Here is a 24,667-nt window from a genome sequence, read left to right on the forward strand (position 1 = left end):
GATGTTGCTGCCAAATGACCCAATCATGCTGGCAGACACAAACAGCTGACTCAGGGGGGAAAGGGGTCGTGCCAGAGGATTCCTATTACAAGACAACAGGAATCGGTGTGGAGGCAGGAGGGCAACGAGGCTGTGGGATAAAGAAGAGCAAGTCTGGGGTGCCGGGGCCCATTTGTTCATTTCTGAAACAATGTTCCAGTTGCATTCGGGGAATGATGGAAATATTTTGCGTTGCCAAACCCAAGAGTGGAAGGTGTATGGTAATCACGTGGAGGAAGGAATGTCAAATATTTGTGTGAGAACGGAGCAGTGACCTGGGAGCTGCAGGAATTATGGGCCAAAATACCACAGACCCAGCGGAAGCACATACACCCATACACGGGCGTGATATACCAAGCACATTAAACGCGTCACGCATGACTCTTAAAAGTGTCAACTGAGAAACACAACGACACGCAACCTCCACAACAAACCCCACACTCTTCAATGTACAATAACATAGCCACGATCTCATACAGCAACATTGCTTCATGCGCACTGTTGTATTTATTAAAACATGCATTCTTCTCTAAGTTATACAAGATGGTGTGTGTGGCCTACTGTAACAGGTTGTTTCTGATTTCACTGTGGGAATCGAGCGAGTTAATATTGCCATCTAGTGGTTACTTATCCACATTCCAATTCACTCCATGTGCACATTTGGGCAAATACTGTAGATGCAACGGAAAAGTATTCACATTAAATCTGGAGTTTAAGTTGTTTTGAGTGAACGCCATGTTGCATCAATCTAAAGCAAACTTTTCATTGTGATTTCACATTATCTATCGAAAGCATTCTACGAAATTTACTGAACGGATAAGCTCGTACTCGCACATGACAAAATGCCAAAATATGCATCTTTCAAAGGTCTTCAAACACCGTGTTATTTCCAACACAATAACCATAATAATAATCTTTCTTTAACTCAGTAATTTTGGGTTTAATGGAATATCAAAACATGTAACAGATTTTTTACTTAAAATGGAGTGATTTTGAATTATTTTACATTTCTACCATTCTAACAGTGACTAGTAGAAATGCACAATCAGACTGAACAAGTATTGCCAGCAGAAGAGCCCCCCCCCCCCAAAAAAAGATTTGTGCTAATGTTTGAGCACGTTCTGATAATATCTCCATTTATCTGGTGAGAAACACGACTGAATGCTTTTCAGGTTTTCAAAAACGGCAAAAACTCGTGACTTTTGGTTCACGATTTCTTTCATGTGGAACGTGTTTGTCACACAACTTAACCAACATTTTTATAAACTCTTTTCCAAGGTCTGTTCTCCACCGAGTTAAAGGTGTTGGCCCAAAATTCTTCAGATTGTCAAATGGTTACTCAGGCCACCTGAGCTGCTGCCTTCCTGCTTTGTTTCATCTTCAGTTCATCACTTAAAAGTAATCTTTTCACCTCAGTTTCAGCATAAATGTTTGAGAATCTGCAAGATGAAAAAAGTATCCATCTTCCATCCATCTTCTCTCAGCTAGAAAAGACATTTTATTTCGTCTCGTATTTGCAAATGGGGAGGAGGCAGAGGGCAAATCTGCCCACAGTTTCCACCCAAACACACAACAGAACAATAGACACTCATCCGCGTTACAGTTGGCTCAACACTCACTGTCAAGTACTTTATTCACAATAAGGTCATTTTCTTCTTTAAAAAATCATTTTAATATACAACACAATTTTTAACAAGACAAATCTGTTTACAACTAAATTTGAATGAATTCCAGCTTCTCTCATAACCAAAGCAAGCTCAAATGTGGAGTGGGAGGAACAGACAAACGAACGAAGTGAAGTTAGAAGAAAGAAGGACGAAAGACAGCAAAAAGGGGAGAGGACTAGTATGAATTTTGTACTAAGAACCAAAACATACCGAAATAAAATTAGAAAAAAAACAATTATAAAAAAAAGTAAGAAAATAAGGGTTAAAGAGAGAAAAATATAGCATAAGGTGTGCCAGGGCACACCTCACATGCATGTCGGACACCTTTGCTCTGTTCTGCCAAGTCCACATAAGCAAGCGTGCACACACTCATTTCTGTGTGCCGACATATTCCAAGCTAGTGTGCATTTTTTTGGGGCGGGGGGCTAGAAGGGTGGGAACATGAAACGGGAAGGGATGTATAATGTTGAGAGAGAAACGGTGAGGAGGAAGCGAGAGGGGAGTGTGCACGTGCTCACCCTCATGCAGTCCCTCCCATCCTTCTCTCCTTTTTCTGGAGCTGAGTAAAGAGTCTGTTTCTCCTGCGTTACAGCTCCAGCCGTCCTCTGTCCAGCTGTGCCACTCTGTGTGCATTTGCATGTATGTATATGTAATATATAAATAGAACTATAAGTAATTCCTTATCTGTAGAGCCTCTTTTGGCGGGGCCTGGAAACTGAGGAGCAGAAGCTTCATAAATTTCGGGGGAAGGGAAAGAAGGGAACCTGTGACTTATATATTGTCTGTTAATACTGTCATTAGTTTACAAAAGATAAATTAGTAGAAGGTGATCTTCCTGGAGAAAGTGGCGTTGGTTCTACTGCCGGGGCATGCTCAGCGCTGGTAGAAAACGGGCACATGTTTAGAGGGGTCCATTCGAAGTTGGGCGGAACGGACGGAAAGGAGGTGCGAACAGGCTAGGAGGTGGACAGAGAGATGACGAAGAGGAAGGAGAAGAGATGGGCTCCGTTCCATGATTGATGCACCCATCAGCTGAATCAGCCCTGGGCTCCAAACAAGACAGGGTGCAGTAGATGGAGCCACCTGCAGGAAAGGGGGGGGGGGGGGGGGGGGTTAACAACAACAACAAAAACCTGTTATGGTCTGCTTAGTGAATCCTCACATACCCACGCTTTGGGATTCACAACTTTGCTGAATTTATTATTTTTTTGGGGAACCTAGCTTCAATTTTTACCTGGACAAATTTAATTTTCACACTTTTCCTCCTCAGGAAAGATGGCTTTGGTGCCAAGTCACCATTTGAAGCGCATTTAGGAGCTTCATTTAGACAAAAGTAGTCCCTTGACACCGTCTTGTGGCATCTCTAGGATATTACAGTTAAATGTTCTCAGAGGTGGTGGGGTTCAGTTCCTCACTGATTTTCGCTATTCGCAGCAGGTCTCGATCCCAATGCCCCTGCAAATAGCGAGGGTTCACTTTAATTCTTAGTTGTGCATGTTTTAAACTGCTGTAGCCCGCTGAGCAGTATAAAGGCCTTTTTCACACTGAACTGTGCCATTGACCAACCCATTCAATACGGTGCATCCAGCAGAAGAGGTGGTGGCTGAGTGACTGCAGAATGACAACAGCAAAAGATTTTGGCGGGTTGTACAGTGAATGGCATGGAGAAAGCAGAGGGGAACAAATAATGCGGTATACCAGTGTCCTTTGACATACCGTGACGTGAGAAGAAGAAGGCTCTCCATGATGCAGAATATACCAAGCTGTTTGAAAATGATAGAACCGTGTCATTTTAGCATTCTTAACACGAAAAATGTTAGCCAGGGCTTTCCACTGTAACTTCTAGGAGTGTGTATCTCTCCACAAGAGACGGTTCAATAAGGTTTTCGCGGGGTGCGAAATGATTCAAGGACGGTTCGATTTGAAAGGGGAACGATTCTATTTGGTTTGACTCAGTGCGATTACGAGTCGATTCAATATGTATATGATTCAATTCTAGAGGGTATGATGCAGGGACTGTTTTGCTGTCATTTTACAGACATTTGAATAAACATGTCAGAATTGTAAACGTGTCTTTCAAAGTTATATCTCTCAAATCAAAGACGATTCAATAATATATTTCAAAGTGGACCGATTTGGTTTGGTTAAATTTGAAACACTCACATCTTTCAAATCAAAAAATGAATTTACGGTTCTGCATTGTGAGGCGGACGTGCTAACCAGTCGACCACCGTGAGCCACCTATCAGTAATGATGCGTTTGTCATGGTAGCATTTCATTTTTTTGCCTTCTCCTGCAGTTATATAAAATAGCTGACCTGTTTTATCAGCCGCTGCTTATTGCAAACAAAATTCTTGTGACACTAAAATATTTTGCAAATATATTTTCAGTCACTGTGTAGATTGACATCATTTGAAACTGCAGTGTGCCAAGTGAGAAGATAATACAGTACATCAGCAAATATGGTCATGCTATACCCCCCCCCCCCCCGCCCCCCACCAAAAAAAGGCGCGACCATATCTGTTCTGGTGCGACCAACTGAAAATGTTTGTAGTGTCAGTTCTGCCGGTGCAACGGCTAGCATAGAGTCCAGGAATGGGTTATTTTCCCACAGATAATAAATATCATGTTCTTAAGACCACAAACTTGAGACTGAATTAATAGCGCATTTGCTTGTGGCCATCAAATAGTAGTATGCAAACCGTAAAATGGACGCATGTGATGACAGAAAGTCACCTGCCATCCCAACAGATGTGGCAAATGTAATAATTAAGATTGATTTCTAACCGTGGATACAGACGGAAAAAAAAAACTGTTCCCACTCGGGAGGGCCAGATGCGCAGAGACTTAAGCTAAGTGCACGCAGTGGAATCATTCATTGACGAGCACAATTGTATGGAAACATGGAACATTTTAGACACTTGAAATAAATCAGCCTTTAAGTTGCAAGTAATTCTACACTGCAAAAAAAATAAAATAAAAATAAAAAAACATATTAGTAGAAGTCATGCGAAGAGCTCTTCTGAAGCCAGAAACTTCAAGCTGAGCACACAGTGCGGTAGGCACGTTTATGCATCTTTTCACCAAATCAGCATAAAAACACATTTTTAAGACACAGGCTGGAATGCAGGATTTCTTTTGATACTAGTCTCAAGTCATTCAGGACCACGTGTGTGCTTGCATACCTGCTATCTAGAAATGTATGTGTACGTGCGGGAAGGAGACCGTCCCTCTGACTGGCCATTGGTTGAGACGTTCAAAAAGTCCCAGATCAGAATTGTGTCGTCGTGAGAGCTGCTGATGATCTGGAACTCATCAAACTGCAGACGGAACACCCGTCCAGAATGCTCCTACAAATACAAAGTAGGAGTAACCTTGAAAAAACTTGTCACAATATATACAGTCCCCTCTAAATGTATTGGAACAGCAGGGTCAATTGATTTTATACACACGCATGCACGCACGCACAAAAGGTCAGGGATATTTGGCTTTCAATGGGACATTTCAGGACGAGTCTAAAATGCATTCAAACCTTTCCAGGTGAACTTAATGTGACCTACGTTCTCGAAGCTTTTGAATGCACATGTCCAACTGTTAGACGTTTCAGTACTTGTTGCACAAGTACTGTTCTCTAACGAGCTGCTTAACGGCAAAATTCACAACAGGTGTTTGATCCTTGAAGCAACCAATAAATGTTCTGGTTCAATGAGAGCTGGTATGTAAACTGTCAACCTCATCACGCTGTTCACATTTTGACATCATGAAACCAAGACGACACCTAACAATGAGTCAAGAGTACCTTTCCATTATGATGTTTCAAACAGCATGTTCTGAGACCTGAGTGGCCACTGAGCTTAGAGTGTCATCAGCAGGTTGCAAAAGAGATACTGAGAGACTGGAAGAGTCATAGAAAGATGACATCAAGAGAAGTGTACATCCTTTGGCCACATCCCATGCTGATGACCGCTACCTGAATGGCATTATTCATTCATCCAGTTATTGTGCCCCTACATGAACACCACGGGCCAAATTTCATCTTCATGGATGACAACTCTCCAGCTCATCGAGGTCGCATCATCTGGGAATGGCTGTTGTGGACTGGTGTACCTCAAATGGAATGACCTACACTCTCTCCAGACCTGAATCCTATTGAAAGCCTGTGGGATCAGCCGAGTCACCGTGGAGAAGCTAAACACTCTGCACTCCAGAACCCCAAAGACCTGAGGTCAGCCCTTCAGAAGAGTGCAATACCATGCCTAAGCAGTAATCAGTTGACTTGTGAACAGCATGAGATGTCATTGTCAAGCTGTAATTGGTGCTCAATGGCGCATGACAAGTAGTTGAGATGTTGACATTTTGTATTATGGTGAATCCACCATTGTTGACTTTTCTTTCAATGAATTGTTTTGAGATGAGTAAATCACCAGTGCATCCTTCTACTAAGCGCGCCAGCTACACTCAGGAAGATGAGTCAAATCAGCCATTGGGCCTCTTGGCAAGCTGCTGGGAACAAATTCAAAATAAAAAAGCACCAAAGAATTGATGTCCATATATTATCTGGTAATGTGACGTTTATGTCGAAGTTGGCCTTTTCACTACATTGGCATTGTGTTACGGTCATGCATATCATGAGACTTGTTGCTGAGGTTGTCATGACTACTACTTTGTGATAGACACTGTATTACCACCGTGGTTTCTGTTTACACCACGGATAACTCCGATTACCACTACTGAGGATGTACTTCACATTTAGTCATACAGCAAGTGGCCCTAGTTGTTATCATCCAGTCAGAATATTTACTGTCAAGTCAGTAGATGCTTCGGTCTTGCAACACAATATGACTGTCGAACAGAAACCAAACAGCATGGATAATATCTACATGCATCAGGTGTGAACACTCACCACTAAAGTACGCAGGCATAGTGTGCTTGCAGGGGCTCGTGGGTCCAAGGCTGCTTGCAAGTCCCACACTTTGATTTTACTGCAAAGCGAAACACGCCACAACAAAACACACAAGTCGTGGTATCCACATAAGAAAGAAGAAAGGAGAGGCAGAGTGCTCGTTGAGGTGGAGTCTTACCCATCGTAAGCGCCACTGACAATCCTCTTGTTATCAAAGCGGATGCAACGCACCAGTTCTTCATGACCCTCCAGCACTCGCAAACATGCCCCGCACTCAATGTCCCATAGCCTGCAAAAGTGATTTAACACTTTTAAATGACAAAATCGGATCTCAGCACCTCCATTCATGAAAAATTCCCCGGGAAATCTTATTTTTTGTTGCAAATCTGTAACCGGCATTTGTGAAAGATTTGTTGTGAGCTGGGATGGACTTGGAAAACAATTTCAAGTGTCCGCTTCAAGCAAAGTGTAAGTAATACAATGTTTCAAATGAATTTTGCGAAAACCAAGCATGGTAACCAGTTGATATGTTCACAAAATGCAAGATAGCACTGTGTGAACAGAAAACACAAAGGCAGATCAATACAGATACTGTATACCCTTGTTTCCTGTGGTCTGGCAATCGTTTGAAAGGTAATGGCTCAAATGCTAATATGCTAACAGTGGTCATGCTCAGGATGCACGTTAAATTCTTTTGATCTTGTTCTCGAAAAAGAAGTATTCAGTTCATTAAGTGATTGCTTTCGGTTAAGTGCACTCAAAAGATTAGATTCTGATTAAGATATCAACCACAGAGGTTACATCTTGCCCTGTGGTCAGGTCCTAATTTGAAAGGGAAACATTCAAATACAGTGACACCCATAATTAAGGCACCCCTGAATAATATTAAACGTTTTTGTCGTGGCGGCAACCCCCGTACTCGCTGGTGGACACCAGCAGTAAGGGATGCCGTCAAGCTGAAGAAGGAGTCCTATCGAGCCTTTATGGCCTGTGGGACCCCAGAGGCAGCTGACGGGTATAGACTGGCCAAGCGGAACGCAGCTTCGGTGTTCGCCGAAGCAAAAACCCGAGCGTGGGAAGAGTTTGGTGAGGCCATGGAAGCCGACTTCCGGACGGCTTCGAGGAAATTCTGGTCCACCATACGACGTCTCAGGAGAGGGAAGCAGTGCACTACTAACACTGTGTACAGTGGGGATGGGGCGCTGCTGACTTCGACTCGGGACGTTGTGAACCGGTGGGCAGAGTACTTCGAAGACCTCCTCAACTCCACCAACATGCCTTCCTTGGAGGAAGCAGAGCCTGGGGACTCTGAGGTGGGCTCTCCTATCTCTGTGGTTGAAGTCACCGATGTGGTTAAAAAGCTCCTTGGTGGCAAGGCCCCAGGGGTGGATGAGATCCGCCCAGAGTTCCTCAAGGTTCTGGATGTTGTGGGGCTGTCCTAGTTGACACGCCTCTGCAACATCGCGTGGTCAACAGGGAGAGTGTCTCTGGATTGGCAGACCAGGGTGGTAGTCCCTCTTTTTAAAAAGGCGGACCGGAGGGTGTGTTCCAACTATAGAGGGATCACACTCCTCAGCCTCCCTGGTAAGGTCTATTCAGGGGTGCTGGAGAGGAGGGTCCGTCAGGAAGTCGAGCCTCAGATTGAGGAGGAGCAGTGTGGTTTTCGTCCCGGCCGTGGAACAGTGGACCAGCTCTACACCCTTAGCAGGGTCCTCGAGGGTATGTGGGAATTCGCCCAACCAGTCTACATGTGTTTTGTGGACTTGGAGAAGGCGTTTGACCGTGTCCCTCGGGGAGCTCTGTGGGGGGTGCTTCGAGGGTATGGGGTACCGAACCCCCTGATACGGGCTGTTCGGTCACTATACCACAGATGTCAGAGTTTGGTTCGCATTGCTGGCAGTAAGTCGGAATCGTTTCCAGTGGGGGTAGGACTCCGCCAACGCTGCCCTTTGTCGCCGATTCTGTTCATAACTTTTATGGACAGAATTTCTAGGCGCAGCCGTAGCGTTGAAGGGGTCCGTTTTGGGGGCCTCAGTATTGCATCCCTGCTTTTTGCAGATGATGTGGTGCTGTTGGCTCCTTCAAACGGGGCTCTCCAACTCTCACTGGAGCGTTTCGCAGCCGAGTGTGAAGCGGTTGGGATGAAGATCAGCAACTCCAAATCTGAAACCATGGTCCTCAGTCGAAAAAGGGTGGAGTGCCCCCTCCGGGTCGGGGAGGAGATCTTGCCCCAAGTGGAGGAGTTCAAGTGTCTTGGGGTCTTGTTCACGAGTGGGGGCAGAAGGGAGCGGGAGATCGACAGGCGGATTGGTGCAGCGTCTGCTGTGATGCGGACGTTGTATCGGTCTGTCGTGGTGAAGAAGGAGCTGAGCCAAAGGGCAAAGCTCTCAATTTACCGGTCGATCTACGTTCCAACCCTCATCTATGGTCACGAGCTATGGGTCGTGACCGAAAGAACGAGATCCTGTTTACAAGCGGCCGAAATGAGTTTTCTCCACAGGGTGTCCGGGCTCTCCCTTAGAGATAAGGTGAGAAGCTCGGTCAGCCGGGAGGGGCTCAGAGTCGAGCCGCTTCTCCTCCATATCGATAGGAGCCAGAGGAGGTGGGTTGGGCATCTGATTCGGATGCCTCCTGAGCGCCTCCCCGGTGAGGTGTTCCGGTCATGCCCCACCGGGAGGAGACCCCGAGGAAGACCCAGGACACGCTGGAGAGACTATGTCACCCAGCTTGCCTGGGAACGACTCGGGATCCCTCGGGGAGAGCTGGACGAAGTAGCTAGGGAGAGGGAAGTCTGGGCTTCCCTGCTAAAGCTGTTGCCCCCGCGACCCGGCCCCGGATAAGCGGTAGATGATGGATGGATGGATGGATGGATGGTTTTTGAGAATTGAGCAAGCTATGGCTCATGCGCATGCATTGGCTTGGCATCAACTTTATCGTAATCAAATGGAATCATGAGATATTGATGCATTCCCCATCCATGCCTGTATATCACAAAAGATTCTCTCACTTTTATGGTAATGAGCCAGCTGTATTATATTTTTGTCTGTGTTCTTTCCATCAACTCTGTTCAAGTGCAAGTCACATTGTTAACAGGATGTGGAGGGAAAGTCATCATATCACTTCATCACCATTGGGAATTTTGTTTCTTATTTTATAACAGCACTTATGCCTTTATGGAGGAAATAAACCGGTTTTGTCTAGCGGTATCAATTGTACCTAATTGTGTTATCAGATGAGCCGCTGACAACGAGTCGATCCCGGTACTGTAGACAAGCAATGCCCCGCTTGTGGCCGTTCAGAGTGCGGACAAATTCACAGGTGCTGGTGCTCCATACCTGCATATATCAAGAGATCAACATAAAAAAAAAAAACGATTCACATGGATGACACTTTCAGTCAAGCAATTACAAAGACGTTGCAAGTGTTTGTCTGGCTTGACTTTTAATCAAAGAGTCACATCAAGTGAGCTTTGACAGAAGAATTTAAAGATAAAAAGATTGTCTGCACCGATGTTATTAGGTAAATAATATTTAATGAACTCGGACGACCCTGAGGCAAAAATACTGTAAATGGAAAATCCATATTCTCATTCATTATTACCTTGATGGTGCGGTCCCCTGAGGCTGACACAATATATTTGTCATCAAAGTCGACCACGTTGACAGCCGCCCGGTGTCCCACGAGAACGCGCCGTAAGCTAATGTCGGTTGGCGAGGCCATGTCCCACACAGCGATTGAGCGGTCCTTGGAACACGTGACCATGAGACCATTGGCGAAGCGTAAATGAAGCACGGCCTCGTTGTGGTGGATCAGCGTGTTCAGTACCTCACCCGTCGTTACCTCCCACACCCTGCGGAGGAACGGGGGGCCATAGTGAAACGGAAGCCAACAGATGGAGATGGAGATGACAGGAGGGAGAAAGCTTTAACAGCGGGAAAAAATACAAACATGAGGTAATGTCTCACACCATGTACTGATACACGCAAAACATTGCTACATGAAGGGACAAAAAGTCCCTTTTTTCCTTGCCACAACACAGAACAGGTTGGAAGCCAGAAGAGAAAAGGCAAGTCAAGCCAGTTTTTTCATATAGCACATTTCATACAAGGTAACTAAATGTGCGTCACACGAGCAAAGAAACAACAACAGTTTGATATTCAGCCGCAACAAAAAGAAAAAAGGACTCGTTACATGCAAAAATCAACTTTTTGGATGTTTCGGCTATTTTAAGAAGCTCATCCCTCACCCTCCACTCACCCATCTCGGAGCATACCTTCTTCTCTTTCTCCCACTCTAAATACCAGCCCCTCCCAATCCAAGAAAATGACCGGGTCCTCACTTTTTTTATGTCGATGCCTCCCCTGTACCGCCACTGCAGACTAAACACACGCCCACTTACCCCGAGGCACAGTAGCAAGTGCATTCAAGTCTGCCGAGTGACAATTGTTCATTTTTACTTGCAGGGTTGAACAAAAACAATTCCAAGGTAGTTGGGATGTTGTGTCAAATGTACCGTACATAAAAACAGGATATAATGATGTGAAAACCCTTTACAAGCTATGTTCAACCAAACACACTACAGAGACAAGATATTTCATGTTCAACCCGATGAACGTTATTATTCGTTTGCAAATATTCTTTGACTTTGAATTTGATGTCTGTAGCCCCGAACAATATTAACCGACATGCACTTTCTGAAGAAAATGTGGAATGAGCTGCAGTGTGAAGAGACAAAGTAACTGCTTTCCTCCTTCATGGCAATTAGTACTAATAAGGTCTGTTCATGTACTGTGATATGATTGGAAACCTGATTGGAATTTATCAAAAAGTCAATTTGAGTTAAAAAATTTGATTAAAGTTGAGTTGATTAAAAACTACTTTCTCAACAATCTTGATTCAGAAGGGAAGGTTTGGGATGCGTCTAAGATTTGCTAACACAGAGACATCCAGCTTTCTGTTTTTTTGCAGGGCCTATTTTCATGGGTTTGGGAAGCTCGTCTGACTGAGGTGAGCAGTTAACTATCTGCTGTAATTCGGTTTGAACAGATTTCACAATAGTTTTGGAAAAGTCCGATGGTATTGACAGTCAGACGGCTGGTTTCAACTGCTGAAGCAAATCTGTTTTTTGATCCACTGTATCAAATTGTCATGGTAATTGAATAATTGCCGTGAGGATAATCCGGTTTAAATAGTGGATGAGTGGATGGATTTTAACGCAACAAATTTCATACCTTACAGTTGAGTCAGATGACCCAGTGACGATGACCCTCTCATCATACTGGAGGCATAACACTGAACCTGTGTGACCAGTCAGAATCTTCAGACACTCCAGTGACTGTTTATCCCATATCTGCAGGTAGAAATAATACACAAGGACATGCAAGAAGCAGAATTATTTTGTGATTGAATGAGCGCAGATTTAGGTCATGCAAGAAAAGAGCATTTGTCGTCATTGTGACGCCCATGTTCTGTTCACGCCCCATTTCCCCGCTGCTGAGGCGAGCAGAACGTGTCCGCTTGGAGAATAATTTAGGGCACCCCTGGGTGCGGGCCAGCCTCCCGTAGAACAATAAGATAACAAACCCACTTCTCCCCCACGATTGCTGTCCTGCTCTTCATCACCTTCTATTCCTCTCCTCACAGGCCAGTCAGATAAGTGGGGCACACAACCACATGGAGTTGAGCTCTTTAGCCTATAATACACTTGTTTGCTTTCTCTCTGCCTGCAGGTTTAGGTCAAAAGTAAGAAGATGATGATTATGCAAGATTGAGTAAGATTCAAGGTTACTTCCTTAAAAATGCAGGTATAGCATAAAATAACCACATAAATATACACTGCGTTGCCATAATTTAAAATGGAGGCAAGCTGTTGAACATATTAGAATATTTTATGGCCCAATGTGGGACTGGATTCTGTCAATAAGGCATATCCTTTAAAAAAAAAAGGTTCTCGTTCTGAAACAAGTGCAATAAAATAGACCAAGTGGTTTACCAGGTGTCTTTTAAGTAGTATAACTGGCAGTGCAGTGAAACCACGCAGCTCGGAATTCGCATATTTATTTCAGGGACCCTCCATCATTCTCTGAAAGTCTTGTCTAGCCCCTGCTTTTGTGCTCAGGCCAAAGTTTAAAAAAAAATAATAATAATACTCTGGGGCCATCTGGTGGAATCTTTGTGTTATGAGGTTTACTTCATTTGTATTTGGTCATATGCTATATATCCCTCTTCCTCAACTAGCGGACCGCGATCCACGACCGGACGGCCGACCTCCTCTGCCCGGACGGCCGACCTTCTCTGTCCGGGCCTCCTTTGTCCGGACCCTCGGCAAATTGTATAAAATAATAATTTATAACGTGATTTTTACGTTATACATTTTATATTTGTGGACTATAATCTGCGCATTACCGCGATCGCTTGTTAAAATTATCCATTGTATTCTTTGCGTGCGCTAACAGATGTAACAGAGGAACTTTATTACGATATATATATATATATATATATATATATATATATATATATAAAAACAATATTAGCTCGTGCACATATTTGTTTGCCGCTGTGTGACGTTATTTCGTAGTGCACACATTTGTTTGCCCGTGTGTGATGTCAATCAGTTGTGCAAGTGTATTATTTACGCTGGACCATATTCACATCTGCATACGCTGTGCTACATGACGTTATGTTTTTGATACACGTCACTCGACGTCGTGCTTTATGCGTGTTCGTGTCACATTACGGATGGGTTACGTGCACATTTGAAGTCCCATTTGTTCTTATAATGTAAACAACTACATAAAAATACCAAATTGAACCAAAAATCCGAATTGGGCATCACGCTTGGCAGTGTCAAAGTAGCCTTCGAAACACAAAAAACAGTTCTCTATCATGTAATGTAGGTTTCTAATGACGGGTCTTGGAATACGTTGCTGTACTTTTTTTTCCAAATGAATGATTGAGCCAACAGACACAGAACCAAGGAACACAACTTTGTATATCATAACATTCATTCATTCATTCATCTTCCTAACCGCTTGATCCTCACTAGGGTCGCGGGGGGTGCTGGAGCCTATCCCAGCTGTCTCCGGGCAGTAGGCGGGGGACACCCTGAATCGGTTGCCAGCCTATCGTACATTATGGCCTAAATCTAAACCGGCAGAATTAACAGCAGAGCAGTGGCAAATGAAAATCCGCACGACTTCATATCAGCATATACACAAACCTTGATAGAATTGTCCCTAAGGCCACTGATGATCTTGTCGTCATCGTACTGGAGACAATAAACCCCTTTACTATTTTCTGAGCGGCACTGAATCCTTTGCAAATTATGTCTGCCACACCGCCAGTTAGCCTCAATTGTCTGGAGAGAAAATAAAAAGAATGCAATGAGAAAGACAGTTCACAAGGCTAAAAGTAGAAAAAAAAACCCCAGCAAAAATGACAAAAGAGCTCTTTAGGTTCGAACACGTATAATAGCAAAGTAATGTGCTGTATCGAGAACAAAACAAAGCCCTGCAAAACAGAAAATTTGGTCATTTGGCCACTAAAAATAGGCTAATTGACAAAAGAAAAACTCTGCTATGGGAGAAAATTGTATCCAATATGGTGTACAAACATTGGCCTTTGTACATTTCATCCTTTGCTTTTGAATTCACTTACCTCTATGTCTTGGATGATTTTGGGATAAAGGGAGCGATAATAAGAGTTGGGCGGGACTTCGGATGTGCGATTTTTGAACAGATATTTCTCCCTATGAGGGAAAAGAAGGATTTGTTTTGTAATTGTTGTTTTATGATGTCATCATAATAATACAACAGTAATATAGTCTAAGGGTTGAATTACTGTGAATATCAAATGCTGTAGGACAAACAAGCTCATTTACTTTAAGTACCGGTATATACGGTCAAGTAGGCGATAATACAAAGGGGCCCATTCTCACCACTGATGTCTTTCTGACAGTCCTTTCCATAGTGGGTCAGTGCGGACCATGCGCTCGATGAGCTTCTTCCACAGCATACCCTCAGAGATGACCCTTTGCCACTCCTTACACACCAGCTCTGCTGCACAAAGTGAACGTGCATCCAGGAAAGACAAGATGTTTTCTGCTATGTGATCTAAGCCTTGGGCTGAAGAAGAGAGAGAAAGAGAGTGTGCATTATTTCAACTTGCAACTAGGGTTGAGCGATATGGATGCAAAATGGATCAACTGGATTTCATATCAGTTGATAGTAGGAATTATTTTTATTTGATTTTTTGTGCTTCCTCCGCTACCATTTTATTTTTATTTAACTGTTCAACAAGGACCCAGAAAAAAAGTTGAATTTAGTTCATTTTATAATTTAAGACGAGGTCAACACAACTATGAAATAAACACACCGATTAATATATAGATTAAATGAAGACTTATTTAAACAAAATACAATACAATACATGCTGATTTATAGAGCGCTTTGACAACATCGGCAGCTGTAACAAAGCGCTTAAACAAAACAGTTCACATCGAGTAAAAGCGTCAACACAACACAACACAAATGTGAAAGTATTTTGGCAACAATTGCGATAAATATATCGCAATTGTTGAATTGTGATACTGAATTGAGATTATGAATTGAACAATTGAGATATTGATATCTCTTCTAAACATGTTGTATAGAAAATGGAGGGATTGATGGGAGTACAGATAATGAATGGATAATGATCATTGTATCCTGGGAGGGGAAAAAAGGGGAAAAGACAACTCAAAAGCAGCTTTTTGTTGAATCCAATAACCAGTCAGTACCTCACATGTACACTTTACCCAGTGTAGGTGGCAGTTGTTGTTGGTTCTCCTACCTGGCAACGCTGTAATGAAGTCTCTCTGTAGCATTGGTTTGAGGTAGGAGTTAATGTGGCCATGCTGGTAGTGGCACATTCGAGAGATCAGACGCTCTACAAACTCCACCTGGTCAGCTTCTGACCACTGGTCAAACAGGGCGATGCAGTGTTCCTTCTCTTTCTCGTAGTTCCCCTCTGACGGACGCTTGCGGGACCCCACAACAGGACCATTATTAAGCTGTAAAGAGAAGAAGACACTTGAATGACCAACAATACTGTTTCAGAATAGCCTACAACATACTTACGACATACACTATTAAATATTCAATCTGTACATTGGAAATTCTGAAGTCATTCATGCCCGACCAAACATCTGTAAAGACCAGATCATTAGATGGCTCTAAGTTTGCGTCTTGAGTGTGATTTTTTTTTCCTCTCCCCTATCTACATAGAAAATGGCCACGGCCGACAATCATAACTGTTAAATATTTCCATCTCGTGGACTAGAGCAGTCGTCAAACAAGAAGCCAATTGAAGCTTGCTGTGTAACCGAACCTCATACATCGAGGATCAAGTGGTTTTGGAATGATTGTTTGCATAATGCATCTCCCAAGTCATTTACCGTAATAGATATGACATGCCTTTACACCACAAAATTGCTAAAGCAAGGTAATTACCAAGTAGGCTTACGGCTGGCAGGTGGCATGCCATCTGCTACTATGACTATTCTTTGTATTCTTTCGGTGGCCTGGATGCCCTGTGGTACCATGTTGCCTCTCAGTGTCCAGTCCAGTTGTTCCTCACCGTTTTATGGACCATTTTTTGCTCCTTCACTGGATCGCAGATTTGTTTATTGTTCTTATAAGCAAGGCAAGACAGAGCACAGCGTTAAAGCAACACGGGGCAACTCAACGTGCTTCGCACAACCGCTGTGGTTTGCGCTGCGCTGGCCCTCAACTTTGAAACTAACTTCTACATTTACTCTCTAAAAAGAAAAAAAAAACAGATTCTTTATGGCATACCCTATTGTTGGTGTTTTGGATTGGATTGGATACAACTTTATTGTCAAATGTGCTGTATGTGTAACATACATATTTCTACAAAACATCACATATTTCTATTGGGCTAGCGTTTCTCAGATAGAAAATATGCATATCACCTCACCGAAGTGCTTTTTGCAGCCCAATGGCATGGCCCAGCCTTGTTTTTTTTATAAAATACTAAATATTTTTTATAAATAATATTTAACAGTATAATGGTGCTTTGTTCAAATCACTTATTTTTCTGGACATCATTTTTTTTCATATATTTATTCAAATTATTTTGTACTCAACCACAGGAGTCAAACTGTCATTCTGTTCATATGAAATGGACAGTTACTGCAAGTTTGAAAAAGAGCAAGACACCTTTGTGACTAGAGAGAGGTGCGTATGAGCACACAATACACATGGATCACAGCAACTGACAAGCACAGAAAGATACCTTGAGGACTGTGTTCTTCTTTGGCGACAGGTCATCCACTAGATTCTGTGACTCCATCCCTGACGTATTCTGTTTGAAGGGGGAGACAAGATAGAACAGATGTGCTTGTAAGTGCATTATTTTCTCTCCGTCGTTAGTTTGCTAAAAGCACCATGTTGAGCCAGGACAGTGGTGTCGTTAGAGCTGGACAAAGAAGTGCCACGAAAACAGCCAAGGAGGGGTAGCCATCATGACTACCGAGACTGGCATGCACATCAGCATGTTTATAATCACACACACACACACACAAGCACGGAATGGAGAACGAGGGGCCTCATGTACAAAAGCTGTGTATGCACAAATAACGCGGTGTATGAACTTTTCCACGCTCATGTTCAGATGTATCAAGAGTGACATGACTGTGGTAATGTGCGGTGTTCCACGACAACTACTTGGCTGGTGTACACCTATTTTTCTTGCTTAGGAGCCATTGGAAAAATGTAGAGATGATGCTGTGTTGGGCAGAGGCGGGTGCAGTGGCATGCAAAGTGCACTAGACGCCCAGGGTGAATGACCAATTTTGACACCCTTGAAAACATTTTTTTTCTGAGGGTTGGGGGAGGGACCGATTTTATTATTGCGGTGTGTAGACAACTTGGAGGTCGAATCCACATGGCCACATCATCTCAGATTTGGGAGCAAAGAGCGCAAAACCATAGGGCAAAAAGTCCAGGACACCTTCGTTGCGTGGCACCGTTAGAAGACATTGTTCGCAAGATTAGGTGTTTTCGGGCCTTGACTTTGTTTACTAGCATCTCCAGCTCACTTTTTGTTCAATTCCACCATTTAATTGGTGAATCATGTCTTTATAATTTGATAACGCAGAGTGATTATTCCCACCAGCAGGCACTAATTATAGCATATTTATATAAACTGGGTTGAGAGGGAGGAGTCTGGTAGGCAACTTTTTCGCAGACTGAGATATACAAAAGCAACATGCTTGTTTACATGTGTACACAGAGATTCTTGAAGATGGATTTTTTTTTTGTATGCAACATTTTCTGGATTTGACCGTATGCCGTGTTTGAATATGACAGCTATGCAAGTCTTTGTACATGTGGCCCCTGGACACCACAACAAACATTCTTCCTTGAAAAGGATTCCCACAACAAAGGAATACAACAGTAAATAAATAAAACACTATCTTTCTTGGATGTCAAGTGCTTTTGCACGATATTAGAGGATAAAAAAAATAAGATACTGGCTTATATGCACACATTTTTTGTATAGCCCCTAAAATTAGCACAATTTGGTATTCTAGTGTGCTTGCTACTATTGAGAAGAAAAACTACAAAGCACAGAGTAACAAAAATTGGGACAACAAAAAAAAGAAAATAGAAAGAATGAACAAATAATTTTCTTTATATATATATATACACACACACACACACACATTTTTTTTAATTCACGTACAAAGCGGCGAACTATCGTCATGAAACTTTTTCAGGAGGGCAATTTCAAACACGAATACATATTTCAGTTTAAATTTATTAGAATTTTTTCATGGGTTGTATGGCCTTTCAGCAAAGCTGAATTGATCAAAAAAATCCTGTAATGTTATTTTGAGAACATTTGCTGTGCAGACTTCAAAAGTAAAAATCAAAATTGAGGACTTTATTGCCGGTCGCCAAACATCACACATCATAGGAGGGCGGCCGACAAAAATGTCCGTGCAGTCCGTGGTGCAAAAGATGATAGGGTACTGGACTGTTGCCCCGTATTATATATATATATATATGGTTTAAATCCACTATAGGCTGAGTACTAGTTTACCTTAGATGTGCACTTTATGTTATATTGCTCTGTTTTGATTTCATTAAAAAAGCTGTTAAAGCAGCTGTTGTGTGACAAAATATTTTTTTTCACCGTTTTTGATGGACAGTAATATGAGATATGTGAGAAAATGTTCATGTAAAATTGAAAATTGAAATTGTTATTTCAGTAAATATTTGCATTTGGCACATAGAAAACTGATTCATGATTCCAAGTTGATGAGAGCATTAAAATGGGGAAAAATAGGACAAAAGATGTAAAAGGAAATTCAGAAACGATAAAAAATATGAGTAATCACGATTAATTTTTTAGTTCATTTGAGTTAATTATGACAGTTGCATTTTTAATTAGATTAAATATTTTAATCGTTTGACAGCTCTAATATTCATTCATTCATCTTCCGTACCGCTTCATCCTCACTAGGCTCGCGGGGGGTGCTGGAGCCTATCCCAGTTGTCTCCGGGCAGTAGGCGGGGGACACCCTGAATCGGTTGCCAGCCAATCGCAGGGCACACAGAGACGAACAACCATCCGCGCTCACACTCACACCTAGGGACCATTCAGAGTGTTCAATCAGCCTGCCATGCATATTTTTGGAATGTGGGAGGAAACCGGAGCACCCGGAGAAAACCCATGCAGGCCCGGGGAGAACATGCAAACTCCACACAGGGAGGCCGGAGCTGGAATCGAACCCGGTACCTCTGCACTGTGAAGCCGACGTGTATACATACACAGAAGAGCTTGCCGTTTGCGGGATAAATCGAGGAAAATAGTCGCTGGCGTAATCAACCATTCAATTTTACAAAAAAAGGCAGTAAGTAATCTAAGTGGACGCAACGGTATACTTTGTGTTTTTATTGTTACAGGAGGGCATTTGCTTGCCAGTTAGGGTTCACAAAATCCTGTTCAGATGGGTGATCAGAGCACTTGTGGTTTTGTTATATTTGAGGATATACTTGCATATTTTGTAAGTGAGCATGCCACCAGTTTCAGTTTTTTTTAAATAATTCTATACACTTGTGCAACAACTGCTGGTTTGCCACACCGAACAACCCCCTGTTGATTTCAGAGAGGCAGCCATGTTCGTGCCTAAATACATGATTGGCAATATACCGACTTCAAGCTATAATCATTTTTGTGCAGTGGTAAACACATTCATTCATCGATTTTAACTTGGGGCTGCCCAAACTTTTTCCTGTGGGGTTCACTCACAGGAAATTAGATAGATGCAAGGCCTAGTTGGATTTTTTTTTTGGTTTAACTTTAATTTATTAAACACGGTAAAAACAAATAATCAATCAATACATAGTTTATATAATGTCAAGTCTAGTCAACAGTAGTTATTTTGGAAAACTGCTAGATTAAGGCTTTTTGTTAAAGGTCATAAGGCAAATAATTTAGGCTTTAGTTTTTTTTTAATATTTTGAAGTGTGTCATGTTCCTGTATCCCACGAACACAAATCCACCCCCATGAGGCAGATGCTGAATCTCACTCCACATTCAGAACCAAAACAAGACCAATCTCGAGTAAGATGACCATACTTGAGGACCATTAATATGTTCACCAATTAGCAGCAGAAAGTGGATTAAACCTTTTTCTGAAAGTAAATTATCTTTGTTCTACACAGTGTAATGAAGAGAAATTCAGTTTCTACTTTAGCTTTATATTATGGGGGGGGGGGGGTATTTGCATATCTAGGAAGTGCATTAATAGTACAGCCTGGAGTAGTGGTAGTCCCAATTACTCACACCCCCCCACGTCTAACACTACCCACACCCACTCCTTTTTTTTTGGACATGGACAGCAATGCGGTCCATGTCAAAAGTTATTTTTAGTACATACCATATGCCTCTAAAAAATGGATGGTGGGCCATAGTTTGGACACCACGGATTTAATCCCTCGTGTTTATTGTTGCTTTTAAAAATCATCTTGAATGAAACACAGCACATATCTCTGAATATTCTGATCTCCCGACAATGTTGTGTTGAAAATAATAAAACTACCCATAAAACAATGTCTGATAGCAGAGGTTTGAGTGAATGTACATGGACTTCCTATGGGTAACTTGTTATTCTTTAGACCGCAACCTGATCACAAAGAATCCAAAGCATGTTTTGGGGTATTATCCAATGAGTACACTCCATGTTGCCTGAACTGCTTAAAGATGTGGCTGATCAACATTAAATTCTACCTAATCAATATGAACCTTACCAACTTATAATTATGCTCTTCCCTAGTTAATATAGGGGGTGGGGGACAACTAATTTTTGGTCACCACAGAGGCACCCACATAAAAGAAAAACATTTGGTCCCAAGACCAAAGCAGAAGGGTTAAGAAGCCAAGATGGGCTTGCTGGTGTTGATGACCATGCAGAGCAGAAGAGAGGGAGGGAAAAGACAGGCCAAGTTTGACCAGGCAGGCAGGCAAGCAAGCAGATAGTCTCTCAGGGCTTGAAGTCACCTCCCCACCTCTGCCCTCACCTCCAGGCAGAAGAATGAAGCTGGCCATTTCTTTTCACTTGAATGCGTAATAAGGAAGCGGCCAATTGAGGAAGGCCTGGTGCTAAATGGCTTCATCACAGAGTACAGTGGTCATGACCAGTTCGATTGTCTGTTCGATTATAAATATGGTCAAATATGGTTTAGGATGCTATAACTAAGGTTGTAGGCAGGGAGAGGCTAGAAATACACCAGGGATGAACCTGAGAGCAGTGTGCTTCAAATGTGGAGGAAAACACAACATTAGGTAAGTCAGATGAAGGTTTTCGTGGATGCTTAGAAGTCATGTTGGAAGAAAAGTAAAAATAAATAAATAAAATATGGCAGAGGGAGGGTGGGTTTTAGGTAGAGGAGGAACAGCAGAATTAAGAGGAGAGAGGCAGAACCTGGTTGTGAGCCCGGGTGGAGGGGATGCTCTGCAGGTATCTGAGTGCACACAAACTCTCAGCCACCGAGGAGCAGCCCAGCCAGAGAGAGCGAGGCACAGAGCACTGTGTGAGAGAGAGGGAGGGAGGGAGGCAAGAGGAGACCCAAGTGGACAGGGTATAGGGAAGAAGAGCAAGAGAGAAATAGATGTGAAGTAAAGGAAAAGAGAAGTGAGGAAGTAATGTTGAGAGGAAAATGGAAGGAGGAAACCAAGGAGGTGAATTAATGGATGGATGGATCAATTCAATTGATGTATGATGTATGAATGCAGTTGGTCAGAAGTTCATGTGGTGCAGATGTGTCCAAATGCAATGAAAATGAACGAATAAATAGATGGTGTTTAGTTGGGAATCAGGAGGTTGTGAGTGTGTGTCCATCAAAGGTGAGGAAAAGAGTAGAGAGGGATTTTGGGGAAATAGTGAGAGGGGGGTCGGGGTGGGGGTGGGGGCAGTATTAGAGCTACACACACATTGCAGTGAGCACAGGAAGACACACTCATTCACACACAAAATATAGACATATACTCAATGCCATATTAGATGTGAACTAGGAGTGGGTGTGCAGAGAAGACAGAGGAGCACTGTGATTTGCCAATCAATTATATTTACTTCCATCAATTGTTTTGCCATAAGTGATGACCGAATCACATGGTCACAAAATTTACAAGGAAATACACTGAACGAAAACAAAACACCTTACCATTAACTACACAATGGGAAAGGTCCTGCTCAATTAAATATAAGAACAATAATATAATAAACAGTGTAAGGATGCCCAAAATAATATGTTGTCAGAGCTGAGCTTCGAACTGCAGTTACAAATCAAACTTGTAGATCAATAACATTCTAATTCAGCATCACTTTTATACAAGACTTAGACTAGTCTCGGGCTGTACTTTTCATGACACTTTGGGATAAACAGCATATTAGCTCAGCATCACTTTTGTGCTGCACAGACTAGTTCGACAGGAATTGTGCACATCAGCATTTTCTTTTATCAATAGTCATTTGACAGTTGGTCATTTAGCCACCCACCAATGCATGTTTAGAGAGTAATCTACTCACTGCTCTTTTCACTAAACCGTCATATCCGTAACGCTAATTGTACACCGGCAAAAGGTATTATTGAGATGCTGAAGCGCCGACCTTTAAAGAACACTACCATATGACTTAATAGTGATTGTTACTTTCGGTTATGATGTCTGGCTGGAACCTCCATAAACAGATCAACTATTTATTTTGATGTTTAAACTCAATGTAAACTCCACCGTCATATCAGTAACGCTATTTGTACACCGGCAAAAGGTATTATTGAGATGATGAAGCGCCAACCCTTAAAGAACACTACCATATGACTTAAAAGTGATTGTTACTTTCGGTTATGATGTCTGGCTCGAACCTCCATAAACATATCAACTATTTATTTGATGTTTAAACTCAGTGTAAACTCCACGTAGCTACACAAACAAACCAAAGTGAAACAAAGGGAACCTCGATATATCACCGACGTAGCAATGATCAAAAAGAGGTATCATAACTTTAGACACCCTTCATTTGAATAAATACATATGCAGTAACTGCGTTTGTAAAGGTAACGCTATTCTAGCCGCCTAGCTTTTGAAGATAGCTAATCGTCAGACAAACAGTAATGCAGGAGAACAAATAGTAAATACACCACATTGTAAGAAACTCCATTTAGAATGGCGGCGTATAACCTATGTTTAGTAAGTCCAACTCCTACTCCTGTCTCAACTAAATAACTATTTTGATATGGAAAGGAATGTCAAGTAGACCTAGCCGGCTTGCTACATGGGCAACTTGCTGCCTCGCTAACCGTAATGCTAGATGAATGAAAAGGCAGTACACTTCCTTCTACGCACTTCAAAAATATAAACAGCCATACTTCACTTTAGGATCATTTTAACAATATTTCCACAAGCCTCGGCAACTACCAGACATCTCCACATATATTTAACCGTGAGGGCTTTCAACACAACAAATATGTCAACATAAGCAAGCGTACATTTTAGTTGCTCACCCTAGCCAGTGCTAGCTGGATAGCTAAATGCCCAGATAGGGCCCAGTTGAAGTGGCGCAGCGTCACCGCAGTGAGCACTACCCCGAGAAGCCTCAGCTGTCTTGGGTTGCACGATACCACCGTAGACAACGAGAATTGCTAGCGGTAGCCGAATCGATGTTGTTCAGAACCACCCGACGGCAACAAGTGCAACTTACAGAAATAATATGAGTTATCAGCAATATTACTAGAAATGTATCGCGAATTTCAGGCCCTCACTGAGATTCCCGGTCCCCACTTTTCACCTCCGCCTCTCCAGACAAACCGCTTCGGATTGTTCTTCCTTTCAAATCAGCGAGCAACGCTCCCCCCCATACGACTCGGACAACGCCCCGTGTGTCCTCTTTGGAACACATCTTACCATTAGATCCAACGTTTTGTCCTCCATCTCCGGCTCCATGTTGACGATCCCCCCCCCCGAAACTCGCTCGGAAAATGGAAACCCAGCCCTGCGTCGGCGGCCCGCAAATGCAGAGACGTCATTCGCTTTGCTCAATCTCGCGGCATTGGGTAGGACAGCGTGAAAAGGGAGGGTGGGGGACAGGAACGCCCATGCCTCGAATCAACGAGGTGATTGAACCACTTCTTCCGAACGGGGCGTGGTGGCATGAATTTCCTGGTTAATTATTGGCTTAGCGAGCTACTAAGGCTTTCTCCGGTGACTCCCCCAAACAAAAGGGTATTTGCTCAAAGATGCTGTTGCTATACTGAAGATGAACCAGCTGAAGCCAAATCTATCGTCCGCATTGCTTATTGCGAGGTTGTTTGGTAATTTGATGTCGAGTGCCATTACATGTTGACAGTGCTTGATTTCAGTGCCCTTTACTCACATTTAAGGATTAGTCAGCAAACTCGTCAATGCTTCGCGGGGACAGGCAATCAAATTAAACCCTTGATAATAGTATGGATGAATGCATATACATATGTACATAATAAGTCCATGTTTTTTC

At 42.7% G+C, this 24,667-nt stretch overlaps 1 protein-coding gene across 2 annotated transcripts; it reads right to left on the bottom strand.

The window, feature by feature from the left end:
- Nucleotides 1-1,636: 1,636 nt before the first annotated feature.
- fbxw11a (F-box and WD repeat domain containing 11a) lies at nucleotides 1,637-24,248 on the bottom strand. 2 transcript variants are annotated; one of them, XM_052080730.1, is made up of 14 exons: nucleotides 24,079-24,229; nucleotides 21,602-21,706; nucleotides 16,903-16,971; nucleotides 15,439-15,658; nucleotides 14,546-14,732; nucleotides 14,266-14,356; nucleotides 13,829-13,966; nucleotides 11,841-11,959; nucleotides 10,210-10,459; nucleotides 9,826-9,944; nucleotides 6,788-6,898; nucleotides 6,610-6,688; nucleotides 4,892-5,056; nucleotides 1,637-2,789 (listed from the first exon to the last, which is right to left on the bottom strand). In XM_052080730.1, exons 1-13 carry the CDS (start codon nucleotides 24,115-24,117, stop codon nucleotides 4,895-4,897), a joined length of 1,689 nt encoding a protein of 562 aa, XP_051936690.1. In that variant the 5' UTR covers nucleotides 24,118-24,229; the 3' UTR covers nucleotides 1,637-2,789; nucleotides 4,892-4,894. The 2 variants fall into 2 exon arrangements, with proteins under 2 accessions (XP_051936690.1, XP_051936700.1); XM_052080740.1 differs by lacking the exon at nucleotides 21,602-21,706 and having other exon boundaries at nucleotides 24,079-24,248.
- Nucleotides 24,249-24,667: the final 419 nt, after the last annotated feature.

Source organism: Hippocampus zosterae, chromosome 1, assembly GCF_025434085.1.
Source record: "Hippocampus zosterae strain Florida chromosome 1, ASM2543408v3, whole genome shotgun sequence".
In the NCBI taxonomy this organism is placed as follows: domain Eukaryota; kingdom Metazoa; phylum Chordata; class Actinopteri; order Syngnathiformes; family Syngnathidae; genus Hippocampus; species Hippocampus zosterae.